We start from the raw sequence: 14,244 nt of genomic DNA, 5'->3' as shown, positions 1-14,244 counted from the left end.
AATTTAATTGCTTTGATTAATTATGTCTTGTTTATTTGCTTTGCTTAGTTTAGAATTAAATATGTGTGAGTAGTTTTATTTCTAGGGTTGTGGGGATCCATAAATATGAAGGGGCAATTTATTATTGTTGATTGTCAATGCTTGATTGATTTCCTATTGATTGATTTAATGCTATGCAATTAGATTTGGCCACGTTTAATTGTATGAGTTATGCAATATTGATTCGAGATTCGAGAGATGAGAATTGATATTTAGGCTTGTTTCAATAGGCAGGTTAATTTATAAATGGTTAAGTCAAGATTCGAGAGATGCGATTTAATACCGGTAGATTAATTCTGTGATTGTAATACGTAGCGAAAGCCCTCTATGATCTGATTAATTGATGCATTGATGATTGATTATTGTGTTTTACCCTGGAATATTATTTATTGGTGAACCTATACCCTAGGCTTTGATTTATTGATTTCTCCTTAGTTTAATTTGCTTTTGTTTATTTATTTTCCTTGGTTTAATTCTCACAAAAATAAATTGCTACGTAATAGTTTAGATAATTTTAATTATTTAGGAATAGAAAGACTTGTTTCCCTGTGGATTCGACCCTACTTCCCTATCTACTTTAGTTAGAGAATTTAGGTAATTCTTTTGATTAGGTGATACGACGTTAGCCTGTCAATAAGTACTTTCATTAAACTGTTATTAGCTCGTCGTTAATCATCAAACAAGGTCATCATCGTCTTTTCGATGTTCTGACTTTTTTAGGGCAACTAGAAATAGAGTCCAATTGTTGAAAGAAGTACAGTATAATTCAAAGTCCTGAATGAAAAGGCCCATGAAAGTACACGATGCTCTCCATGTAAACATGCGCAGTAAACTGGCCTAAAACAACAATAAAATTGGGTAGCTCCCTCACTCTTTACGCAAACTCTGTTGGTTGAAGAGAGAGAGAAAAAAGAAAGGCCAAAAACACATTAAAACAAACCCAACAAATCATCACATAATTCTTATTGATTATATAATCACAGATCTGTTCGTTTTTTTGGTTTCCCCTATCAATTTCACTTCGAACAAAATCATTCTCCAACAAACATCATCCGGGCACTTTTTTTTTTGGTCCAAACAAAGGTGATGTTCTTATTATAATTGTACAAAATTTGATTTTGAAGATGGGCTCCAAGAAAAAATCAAGCAATTCGTCTAATTCTTCCGCTGCTTCATCGTCTCAAGACCCTAATTCTTCGATCTCAGGTTACCCTTTTATTATTACTCATAATTATTGTTCTTTTGATTTTTAATTTTTATCAAGTTGTTATTGATTTATTATATTTGGGCATTTTTAAAAATTTGGTAGTTAGTACTTGTGAAGTTATTTGTTGATTTGACTCTGATTTCAATCTGGGTTTGTGTTATTTCTGCTGTTTTTAGCACAAAGTTGGGATTTTTGTAAGTATTGGTAATAAATTTTAGGTTTTTCGGAGTTTCCATTATATAATACGAAGTATGATTTACTCCATAGATATTGGATGATGGATAGCATGAGAAATCCAGATTTAAGTTGACTGCGAAAAAATGTAATGCTTTATTTGTTTATTGTTAATAGTTTTTTTGTTTACATGTATAGCATTACTGAAAAAATCTTAGTTGTAAATTTGAGGTTGGACTTTAGGGTTCAATGTACTAGGAGCAATCAACTAGTTAGGTGATCAATAGAAAGCCTTAGTAGCCTCAACCTTAGAGTAAGGCTATGTTCTGATCACTTGGAAGCCTGTATACTTATCTAAAGGTACTGAAGTGAATACTCAAATTTATCAAGGCTGGATTAAACTTAATTTTTTGGGGGCTGCACTGGATTTGCTTGCAAATTGGAGCTGCTGTGATGCGCGGTGGGTTTGTGTGTTGGTGTTGAGGCTACCTGGCTTAAATTGAAAATGCTAACTGGCGTGAGTGAGGAGCAGAGAAGGAGCAGCGTGGGACTTGTAGCGTTAAAGGTTGGGGAAGATGGCGAGTGAAGGTTAATGGTGAATCAAGGGAGTAGTGGCTACTGCTGTTGTGAGGCGGTGAGCAGGTGCTGCTGCTTTGCTGAGTGAATGGTGGTGCGTGATAGTGTTGTTGGTAAGCTGCAGTGAGGAAGTGCTGGTGGTTTGATGGGCTGGTAAATGCTGCTGTGTGTTGGTGATGCAAGGGAGATGAGGTAGGCTGGTGGTGTGGTTTTTTTGTGGTGTAGGTTAGTGTTGTAGCCCTTATTTGAATAAATTTTAACTTGTACTTGTAGATCTTATCTGAACTCATATCAACTTAGTACTTTATTAGACTTGAAACATTGTTTTAGATAATAAGAACAAGGCCTAATCTTTATGATCTGCTGTTTATCTCAGTTGATCAAGCTGTTTAAATATTGCTCAACTTGAATTTTCTCTTTTACATTTGTTCACATAGATGACATGAGATGTACTAACTGTAAAAGATCTTTGAATATTAATTGTTAATGGTTGCTTCATGCGAATCAAGGGTCAGGATCTGTGGTTAGAAAAGTTGGAGCTGGGTTTTCCGTTTTGGCTTTTCTTGGAGTTTATGTAACTATCCAGATTCAATGTAAATAATATTTTTTTACCTGCTTGTATCATGATTTGTGACTTTTAAAGTCTTAACCCCCCTTTACAACTTTTTTTTTTTTTTTGAAACTACTATGTGGGCTAGTGAACATACATATCTGATGGTTTGTTTGTTATAGGGTAAAGCCATGTTAAACTTTATCTACTGTTTATGATCAAACTACGTTTTTCTTGTTTAACCATTAACGAGTTAGTTCCGCAGCTAGCTGGCTGTCTTTGACTCTTTGTAGCTTTTGGATGCAAGCTCGGCATTTTTAAATGACATATTCTTGTTCTGCTCTCCAAAAGTTAATTGAAGAATTTTTCTGACACTTATATATGCTACATTCAGGACTACACGAGAAACATCAACATGAGCTCGAGACTTTGACTTTGACTACACAACCGGGTAGAACTTTGAAGTATTTTGTTTTTGCTATTTCTGATTATGTGAAGCAATCAGTTGCATATCTCTTGGCAAAAGGTGGTTGGCTTTTAGTCTTGAGTACCTTGGTAATGTCAAGTGTAATTCTCTTGGCAACTATTGAAGGTTCCCATGAAAAGGTACTTTGTTCTCTATTTATTTCATATCTTATATTTTTCATGTAGACCTAAACAAGTTTTTCTTTGTATACTGTGCATATTGAGAAGCTATGGGTTTAAAATTGGGTCAAAATTGATGCAATGTTATCGGGGCTTAGATTTATAAATGTTGGGTAATTTGTTTTTTCGTGCTTTTAAGGTGTAAAGTTAAGGTTGAGATGGATCATTGTTTATTTGATGGATATATTATATCTTGAATTGTTTCATTCTAGAGAAACTCTAATCGTTGGTGACTAGGTTAATTCTGGTGTTGCTTTCTCTTGCAGCATGTTCAAGAGATTCTTCGGCACCTTGAGTTTGTATTATGGTGGACTGCTCTTGGTGTTGCATCTTCTATTGGACTAGGTAATGTGCAGTTTTTGAGATTTTTTCTTGTGATTGTTGTATGCATTACTTGGTAGCAGCTATATGAAGAAATTGATTGGGGGTACTGTCAGAGGGGAATATGACAAGCATATTAATTTGCTTTCATCTATCTTTTGTACTGTTTCAAACATCTTTTTGTGATCATCTCTTGCATAGTTGCAAATTGACTAATTACATAAATATTTCGTGCGAATACTGCAATTATAGCTGGAAACCTTCTCCTTAAATTTGAGCATCAGATTAGTTGTTATAATTTGGAAACTTTAAAACAGCAGTGCATGTCATTTTCAGCTCAGTAACATATATCCCTTGTTACTGCTTGTTGATTTGTCAGGATCCGGCTTGCACACTTTTGTTCTCTATCTGGGGCCACATATTGCCCTATTTACAATAAAAGCAATGCAATGTGGTCGAGTTGATTTGAAAAGTGCTCCATATGATACAATACAGTTGAAGCATGGTCCATCATGGCTTGACAAGGACTGCTCTGAATTCGGACCTCCATTATTTCAGTCTGTTGATGGTACAAGAGTTCCTCTTAGCAGCATTTTGCCGCAAGTACAGTTAGAAGCTATTTTATGGGGTGTTGGAACTGCTTTGGGTGAACTTCCACCATATTTCATTTCTAGGGCAGGTATGATCCTCACATCATAAGTTAGTATGCATTTTCACCCTGAAGTGTCAATATGTTTTTATGTTTATTAGTTAATGAAATCAACTAAGTATGCTTGTTTATAATGATGTCCAAACTTTAACTTTGAATTATTTTTCAATGCTGAACTGCTGTGATGACTTTTTTTTCTTTCTTTTTTTTATTTTTTATTATTATTATTATTATTTTTTTTTTATTATCCACTAAGTTTTGTGTTTGGGTAAGTATTCAAAATCTAATCTCTTTCACATGGTATGTTGAAGTTTGAAGGATGTGTTTGATAGTGAATACTGACTTCTTGGTACAAGGTTTGCTGATCTTCAATGTTGTCAAAATCCTGTTCTGGAATGTTTGACTTTTTTTTTTTTTTTTTTTTTTTTTTTTTTTTTTTTTTAAATTTTTTTAACTCTTAAGTGACACGACCTGATTTGTATTCATGGTATGATTCGAGTAAGCAGTAGGGTTAGATCTCTATTACTATCTGATTATTCAAAACTTCATACACATTTCATTAATTCCTAAACTTCACACACATTATTGAAACTGAATTAAATTTTATGTTTCTGATTGCAACAAACTCAAAATATATGCAATCTTCGATGATTTGATCTATCCCTCAGTCCCCCAAATTATCATCGATGTACTTAAGAATATTCTCTTGAGTCTTGGCTAGTATATCACCCACTTGATTATAGCATTTTCTTGATCATAGAATGGCTGATTTTTGGGTACTAGGCTGTAAGATTTCTTTGATATGTTAACAATTGTTGTTGTACGTTGCTTCTCACATATTCTAAACACTGAAAAGAGTATGCCTTTCCTGGTTTTGGAGCAAATATAACCCATGCAGTTGGGTACCATGTTTGCCGTCCATCTGTTGCTGCTCATGATACTGTGATAATACTGACATTGTCTGGTTTTTTGAACTGCATTTGATCCTTATTTCGGTTGTCTTCTTTCTGTATGATGCTGCTACTTATTTTAGGATTTCCTTGCTCTAAATCTTAGGTTATAGGCTAGAATGTGAAGACATGGATTAATTTATAGTGGCAATTGTTGTATTCGTGTTTTCTTGGTAGTACTTTTGAAAATCTTTTTCTTGGAGGTTATGGTTTGAATTTTTGCCAGTGGTACTGATTTTGCATGCTCTTGAAAAGTAATTTTTCTTGATTTGCTTATTCATTATCAGCCTTCTCTTTTTTTCTTCCAATTCAATACGTTTTTGTATTTTTGTTCTTTTCCTGTTCTGTCTTCTCTCTACCTATTATATGCTGGCACTCTCTGAACATGGTTTTTTTTTTCTTTTTCTTTTTTCTTTTTTAATCCTGGATGAAATTAGCAGTCTGCACTAATCCTGGATGAAATTTAGTAGTCTGCACTAGTTATTCCTACTGACTGTTTTTACCTAGCTCATTATGTTAGACTTACCCAAATCTTTTTTCAGCAAGCTTATCTGGAAGCAAATTGAACCCAATGGAGGAATTGGTTGTGTCTTCCCCTGAAGACCATGGATTCATCGGCAAACACTTAATGCAATTGAAATATTGGTTCTTGTCACATTCTCAGTACCTAAATGGCTGGACAATCTTACTACTTGCTTCGGTTAGTTTGCTTACTGCTCCTTATCTTTTACCATTGTCAATCTTTGGCATCTATCGCCATATGAATGCTTGAGCATCCAGAATATAGATCTAAGTTATGACTAACACTTTGTTTGGATAGAAAAGAAGGAAGGAAAGGAAGGGGAGGGAAAAAGGAGGAAGGGAAGGGAAAAGAAAGGAAGGGGGAGGTGAGCTCCATTTTCCCTCATAATCTCTCCAATTTGGAGAGATTATGCTTATTAAAGAGAGAGGGAAAATGGATCCCTCCCTCTCCTTCCCCCAATCCTTTACCCAAACAAGAGAATTTGTCCCCCTCCCTTTCTCTTCTCTTCTTTTCCTTCCATTTCTTTCTATCCAAACAAAGTGTAAATGTTTGCATTAATACAACTAATTCTCTTAAGTACGCTTGGTCTGAGGGAGAGTACATCTTTAGTTCCTTGAATATGGAGAAGTTAGTCCCTACCCATTTTGGGCTGTGTTATATTCCTGGATTCTGATACGATTATTTCTTATTTGACCAATATAGCCTTTTTTCTTTAAAACTCTGTTTTTTTTATTTTTTTATTTGTATTTTTTTTTTAGGGTTTGTTATCAGGCTGTCATGCTCAGCTTATGTGACGTATAAGAATTTATTAAATGAAATCTATTTAAAACTCTTTTAGTTCTGGAATTTTTATTTTAAGATTTATAAAGTTTTACTTTTGAACTGTTGAGAAATCACAACAGTATAGTAGGACCAGTTATCTCCTGAAAAGTTACTCCCTTTGTTATTCCTCACACTTTAACTTTAACACGTCCCTGAGATAAATTTGACTATCCTTTTCTCTCTGCATTACATGAACCCATTTTAGTGTTCATCCTAACAGTTTTCTGTACTTGTCTCAACTGCCAATATTTTCTGGCAATTAGGAGATGTTTGTTAATTACCAATGCGATAGAGCATTACAAAACATAAATATAACACCTCAAAGCCTCTAAAGTGCAAAAATAATCATCTCCCTAACTTCATGGAAGGGTTTGAAACAGGCCAACGCTAAACAACAAAGAAAAATCCTAAAACCAAGGAGCTAGAAGACCACTAGAACAAACTATAAAACTAAAGCTAGCAGCAGCACAGATAAACCTCTGAGCATAAACTAGCAGGTAGCATCAGAGCACAGAAAAACCTCTCAGAGAGAATCTTTCTGCAGTACATTACACCAGCCCCCCATAGTCCGAGACCAGAGCTCTACTGCCCAAACCTTTGTTTTGGACTCTGGAAGAACCTGAATAGCTATAGAGCATTAATCTCTCCCCTTTATGTAGTAATTGTCCACCAGCGGACCCAAATTTTCATTTCTTGTATTTCAAAGCCCCAAGGAGCTTGCAAATAGCTCCTTTATTCCAAACAGGCTAACAGTCAATTGCTTGATAATTCTTCTACCTCCTATCTTAGAATGACAGAGTGACAAAAGCTTTTTGGAGTAATATCCCAAGTCCTTATAAACAAACAACAGCCTCTGCAGTTCTTTTCAAAACCAGTACGGGTAGAATAAATTTGATTTCAAAAGATCTGAATGCCAGAAAAAGTACTTTGCTTCCATGGCTGGATTTTATCAACTAGAGTTTTGGATCACGAAAATTGAAAACTTCTCAGGGAAGCTACTTTCTGGATCTTTAAGAGTTGAGGGATGCTTGCCTTGTCACCAAGAATCACACCACTTAAATTGACATCACTTTTTTTTTTTTTTTTTTTTTTTCTTTTAAATAATAGACCAGAAGCTTTAGAAAAGAGGTTTGCATGTAGCTATAAAGAAACTGCTGTAATATTTGCTCCAGAAAATAACAACAAATCAATTGCAAACATATGGTGATTGGTAACTACCAATTTTTTTTTTCCCTTATCTAATTATCATACTTTGTAGTTTTTACTACCTAAAGTTTAATGAATACAAGGGATGGAGGACATAGGAAACTCTGCCAATCAAGCTGGGCATCGCACCTCCAATGCACCTTATGTTGCTTTCCATTCCCAAAACAAGCCAATTCACCTACCTGCTATGGCCCATTGGAGTAGAAAATGATTAAGATTCTCCTTCTCCTTAAAAAATGAAAGTTTCTGCACTATACAACATTAAAGCTACAACCATTTCACGCTGAAGGATCAAGCCAGAATTTGTACCTATGCAACACATATGTCCATGAAATACACTTTATCCTTATTGTCCTCAAAAAACACCTTAACTTTCTAATGATTCATCTTCCAAATGAAGTTGGAAACAGGGAAGATTGTGGGATTCTGATTTTTTTCGCTAGGGTTTTTGAATGTTTTATAAGAGTATATCCTATAAGAATTGCCAAATTATTTATAAGCCAATGTCTCACTTACCTGCCAAAGTTAAAATCCAAGTAGTGATAAGATATTTATTTATAGAGGGCTAGTTTTGAATGATGGAATGCTCAAATAGATCAGAGTAGTATGATGTAGAAATAGGATCAATTGATGTGGTCTCTATTTTGCAATTTTAATACCAAAACCGTAGAACCTTGAGGTTATATTGCTGTAGTATAATCAGTGATGCAGCCTTTATAATATGGATGGTGATTTGAAGGCTTCATCTATGTAGATGGTTTATCGATGGCATGAAGTAGAGACTAGAAAGTACATCTAAATTTGAGGGATAGGGTGGTCAGTCAATCAGTGCAGGTCTACATGTTGGAACATGTACATATTTGCCTTTTGGATTCACAATTATATCATTGGGAGTTGAGGAAATTAATGATATGTTTTTGTTACAAGAGGAATGCATGTAAATGAAAAATTAGCAATGAACGTTATTGTATACTCCCTCCGTCCCGAAATTAAGGGAAAATTTACTTTTAACATTTAATTCCCACCCACTCATTTCACTCCTCTCCTATTTACTTTTAAAGAATCACCAATCATTGTTTTAAGGAATCGAATTGCTTTATTTATTTGCATTAAAACGTGTGAAAAATAAGAAACGAGCACTTAATTTCTGGATGGAGGGAGTATTAAATTAAATTGATGTCTTTTGAGTGAAAAAAATGTCTCTTGCTAAATTTTCACGTGCTTGTAACACAACTAGTTAGTTATGATATTTAATATAATTAAGTTATGCTAATGTCTTTTAAGTGAAAAGACATGCTTCTTGAGGGAAAAGACATTCTTTCATGTACATCCCTCATTCTCTATAAAAAGAGATGATTTTCCTTATGTGAATAGATGATAATGAGGAAAATCATTTACTCTTGCCGTTTTCATTTTTATTTTTTGACAAATTTGTTCATGAGTGTTATGACAAAGACAAACACATTCACAAATATATTGTAGATTGGTTTAGTTAAACAACCGAAATCAATTTTTCTTTTCTTTGTATCTCAATAGTTATATCGTGTTAACCCTTTTGTTTCATAGAGGGTCTATAATAAACTATTAGGAAAGCGACTATGTTACGTGCCTAAGAAGAAATATCCGGGCCCTCTCGTTCTTGTTTTTTTTTTTTGGTAAGGAGCACATAATTAATTCAAGGAAGTAGAAGCAGCTACAGCAAGGTTCCCTTCGAGAGGATTATTAGTACTTGTACAGTCATCCGTAGCTACAATTATAGTAATGTCTTCAGACACTTATACTACAGGCCATCGGTGGTGTACACAAAATAATGGTCTTGTACAAAAGATCGTTCAAGGCCCTTGGTTCCTTAGCTAGAACATCAGTAGCAGCATTAGTTGTCCTTGGTTCAAATCCAGCTCTGTACCTATTAGCTCGCACCAGAGTTCCCAGCTTTATTTTCAATAAAGTAGCTAGTCTGCTGGTCGCTCCTTTCTCATTCCCATTTATCGGGTAAAGTACTTGTTTGCAATCCGTGGAGATAATGCAGTTTTCCGTGTTGAATCTAAGTAGCGGGTAAACAAGTCGGGTTTGGGTCGAGTTAGTGTGGTTCAGTTCAATTCGGGTTAATGTCATAACCTATGCGGGTCGAGTTCGGGTCACGTCGGATCATGCATCTTATCGAGTTTGGGTCGGGTTTAGGTCTGGTCAATAATAGGTCGGGTTACATTCGGGACGGGTGGATAAAAGGTCGGATTTAATTAAGGTTTTAAAAGGTTAAAATGAGTTCGGGTTATTCACGGGTTCGATTCGGGTTCGGTTCAAGTCAATAATTTGCCGGTTATAATCAGGTCGGGTCATGTTTGGGTTCGGGTCTCAAATATTGGGTTAATCTGGGTCTCGGGTTGATTTCAGGTTGGGTCATATCAAATTCGGGCATAGAACAAAATGCGGTTTCGGCCGCGATCGCGGAGACGGTCGCGGTGTTGCGGTAACGGAAATGATGCGTTGATTGCGGACCGGGTTGCGGTCATCGCGGTAGAAATTAAATTTAATTTACCAAGTATAATACGGAAGTACTTAACAGTAACAAAACAACTTTCAATAAAAAATAAAGTAGAAAAGAAAGGATGAGAAGTCAACAGTAAAAAAATACTCCACCATAAAGATGACAATTGTCCACCTTCCTATAATTGATAACAGCTATCTCATACTTCCACCATATTTACCTCGTTATTAGCCGAACTTTTATTTTCTGGTTTTTTTGCTTCTTTCTCTCTCTATTTCTCTGTTATGTAGTTTTTACATGTCGGAAACAATGGAGTTTACCACAAAAATTCTACCGACTCACGGATTAAAGCTACTTTTTGGGCGATACAGCAGTGTATCGGCCGTATCGGCCTAAATTTAGGAGTTTTTTAAAATCCCGTTACAAAACGGGAAATCTCGTAACGGTGGCCTTCAAATCTGTTACGTCTCGGCCGCATCGCGACGTAACGGGCGAGTTTTTATTCTATGGGTTCGGGTACATTTTCCGGGTCGGTTTGTTAACAGTTCATGTATTGACGTTCATGTTTTATCATTATCAATTTCTTCATTTATTGTAAGAGAAATAATTTCAGTTAAGTTCATATTCGAGCTAATAAATTTAAAATACATTTTTTTCACTTATTTTAGGGTCAATAATTTCATATAAGTTTAAATTCGAACTAATGAGTTCATATAAATTTAAGATAGATATAATAAGTTCATATTAATTCCGGTAATAGGTTTATTTAAGAATTTTGGAAGATAAGTTCAGACCTTTTTCTGATATATTTTTAATTAGTTTAAATTCGAGTTAATAAGTTCAAAGAAGTTTAGATAAGATATATATAATAAGTTTATATTAATTCCAGTAAGACAGGTTTAGTTTAGATTTTTAGAAGATAAGTTCAAACCCTATTATGATCTATTCACATTGTTTCCACTTATTTTAGGGATAACAATTTCAAATAAGTTCATATTCGAGATGACATGTTCAAATAAGTTTAGATAAAAAACAATAAGTTCATATAAATTCGGATAAAATAAGTTTAGTTTAGATTTATCAATTTGAGTGTTTGGGTCGAGTTAGCTCAGTTCGGGTCAATTTGAGTTAATTGCATTACTATTTGGGTCGGGTTACATTAGGTTTTGGTCGGGTTAATAACAGATTGGGTTGAATTCGAGTCGGATTAGTAACAAGTCGGGTTGAATTCGGGTTGAGTTAGTAACAGATGGGGTTGATTTTAGATTTCAACGGGTTTATACGGGTTTGGATCAATCTTGGGTAGATTTTTGGTGTCCAAAGGTTTGGGGTAAGCTTTTGGTAGACATTCTGTCGCAGCCCACGCACAGTTTGTTTTGTCAGCTGAGATGGGGGTATTCATTATCCTCCGTTTTATTCTGACACTACAAAAGGGTAAATGAAACGATTATTATTTGACAAACTCACATAAAAGAAGGGCCAGGTTTGCGGGCTGTGTTGAGTGCAGATTAAAGAAAATGATGCTTTCTTTATCTCTCTTTATTTTCTGTAAGAAAATAGGAGACCCAGAAGTTTGCTTCAACAAGGGGAGAGAGAGGTGTTCATTTACAAAATTCACTTCTAGGATAAGAGCCTAAGACCTTGTTTACCCTGATAGAAATTTTATTATTATTATTATAATATTACTTATTTGCAATAATGTATATGAGTTGATACATGATTAGAATTTAGAAAGTCTCATGGGCTTCCTTTAGAAATAGCTACTTTTAAAATGATTACTGTTGGTGAAAAGTGGAGTTCCTTTATATGCATGTTAGTGTTTCTTCATGTAAGGGTTGTATAATCTGACGAGCAACCTATGTGTATTTTAGGTGCCGAATCCTCTGTTTGATCTGGCGGGTATAATGTGTGGACAATTTGGGATACCATTTTGGCAATTTTTCCTTGCTACATTAGTTGGAAAGGCAATTATAAAGACGCATATTCAGGTTGGTTGATGCTGTCCTGACTTAACTTGTTCCAAGCTTGAGGCATGTATTTATTCATTTTTGTGTATTGATCTTGATCCACCTATTTTTTTTCATGCTGCAGACAATTTTTATCATCTCAGTATGCAACAATCAGCTCCTAAATTGGGTGGAGAATGAATTAATATGGGTGCTTAGTCATATACCTGGAGTTGCCGCTGTGCTGCCTACATTAGTTGCCAAACTTCATGCTGCGAAAGACAAGTATCTTGTTACTGCTCCACCAGTGGCTACTAATGTCCAGGTAGGGGTTGTTCCTTTAATATGCTTCAAGGTTTCCTTGAACATTTAATGAGTCTTACTGGTGGAAAAAGGGTTGTTCAGATAAGGCTTCATTTGTGACCATTCAGCTCAGGTTATACTTGGTTTACTAGTTCATTTTGGGTAGGGTCATGTTTAGGTCTTATTTTAATTAATTTATCATGATGAATCAATTAACTTTTAATTTTGGGTCGGGCTACTTAACTTTGGGTCTATTTTCCGTTTGTTCATTTCAATAAATGAATATATTTGATCACATCATTTTGGGATGGGGTCAGGTTTATTTGGTTTGGGTCATAAAAGGGTTACCTTATGAAGTTATAATTGGTAGAGTTGGGTTTAAGCCAAGGTTATTCCGGGTTTATCATTTAGGTCAGATCAGTAAAGCATGTTTGAAACCATTGTTGCAGGTAAAGAAGTGGGGCCTTTCTTTTAATTCAATTTGGAATACTGTTGTATGGCTTGTCCTCCTGAACTTTTTCTTCAAGATTGTGAATTCCACTGCTCAGAGTTTTTTAAAGAAAGAGCAAGAAAAGGAACTATCCTCGATTACAAAGAAGTCTTCGATTCCAAAACAGTGAGAGGAAACCAGTTGAGGAACTTGAATCAAAGGATTTTTTTGTGTTCCTCTTCTGCTTCAATCTCATGACAAGATCTAGTTATGGGTGATGGTTAAAAATTTGCGTAACGGACTTCTTACAGTTAGAATTCTACCTCATATTCATCCTCCTGCAAGAGCCACTGCCTTAGATGCCTTGTATAGACATAGAAATAGGATTGATGGTGGCAAGGAGAAGTAACGGTTAACATTTCTTATAGTGTTTGAATTTTTTAAATTAACTCGACCTGATGTTTGTAACTTCACACTGGGTATTGGGATATGTCACGATTCTTTCGTAATGCAAGAGACAAAGAAGTTCCTTGCATGTATCTTCTTTTGCTATCTTTACGCTTTGTTCACTATTAGTATTTGATGAATTTGCTCAAGATAAATTTGCATTCACACTATTGAATATTCCATTGAGTTTGAGTTGTTTGTTGCTGGTACGAGTTGGATGATAGTCTTGTTATTTGAAAGTTCTATTATACATAGCTAAGCCCTTCCAATTTCATCAGAGACCTTAAGACAATAATGAACCTTATGCTTTTCTCTCGAATTGCAGCAATTTAGTCATGTTTCTTCCTACATGAAATCAAAATTTTTCTTACTTTTCTAAGTAATGTTGGTTGACTTAGTGATGGTGGTTGTAACGAGCAGTTGACTTGTTGGTCATCTGTAATTAGTGGCGGTGGTGATTTTGGGAAAGATTTGGAAGGAAATGAGGTATAGAGTTTTATAAAACAATACTACTCTTGTTAAATGGATTTCTAAAAAGTTAGACCGAACAAGACCCTGTTCTTTTGAGCTATCATGCTCTGCTTTGCTGAAATCTGATCTGATCTGTTCTGCTTTGTTTTGCTTAATAATAATAACTAATATTTATAGAAAATAATAATTAATAATAATAATAATAATAATAATTGATAATAATAACTAATATTTAATAATAATTAATATTTTATATTATTTAACACATTTTTTAATGTTATAAAAAGAGTAAAAAAAAATCTAAAAAAATCAAATAATAATAATAATAATAATAATAATAATAATAATAATAATAATAATAATAATAATAATAATAATAATAATAATGCAATAATAATAATAATACGAAGTATATATATATATATGTATATGTATATATATATATATGTATATGTATATATATACATATATATGTATATGTATATATATATGTATGT

The 14,244-nt window shown here is 34.4% G+C and overlaps 1 protein-coding gene across 1 annotated transcript; it reads left to right on the top strand.

Annotated features, from left to right (window-relative positions):
* Window positions 1-879: 879 nt before the first annotated feature.
* On the top strand, window positions 880-13,441 carry LOC110685057 (vacuole membrane protein KMS1-like). Its single transcript, XM_021861522.1, has 8 exons — window positions 880-1,245; window positions 2,941-3,152; window positions 3,458-3,536; window positions 3,892-4,191; window positions 5,654-5,811; window positions 12,022-12,138; window positions 12,242-12,421; window positions 12,849-13,441. The coding sequence occupies exons 1-8, from the start codon at window positions 1,164-1,166 to the stop codon at window positions 13,017-13,019; spliced, it is 1,299 nt and encodes a 432-aa protein (XP_021717214.1). The 5' UTR covers window positions 880-1,163; the 3' UTR covers window positions 13,020-13,441.
* Window positions 13,442-14,244: the final 803 nt, after the last annotated feature.

This window comes from Chenopodium quinoa, unplaced genomic scaffold, assembly GCF_001683475.1.
Source record: "Chenopodium quinoa cultivar QQ74 unplaced genomic scaffold, ASM168347v1, whole genome shotgun sequence".
NCBI classification, from domain to species: domain Eukaryota; kingdom Viridiplantae; phylum Streptophyta; class Magnoliopsida; order Caryophyllales; family Amaranthaceae; genus Chenopodium; species Chenopodium quinoa.
Note: the sequence above shows the minus strand (reverse complement) of the source record. Positions and strands in the feature narration are given on the sequence as shown.

Excerpts from the sequence above, each read along its gene's own strand:
- LOC110685057 (XM_021861522.1), top strand. The coding sequence starts at position 1,164 with ATGGGCTCCAAGAAAAAATCAAGCAATTCGTCTAATTCTTCCGCTGCT. Across the intron at positions 3,537-3,891 it reads TGCATCTTCTATTGGACTAG|GATCCGGCTTGCACACTTTT; the intron begins GTAATGTGCAGT and ends TTGATTTGTCAG. Across the intron at positions 12,422-12,848 it reads CAGTGGCTACTAATGTCCAG|GTAAAGAAGTGGGGCCTTTC; the intron begins GTAGGGGTTGTT and ends CCATTGTTGCAG.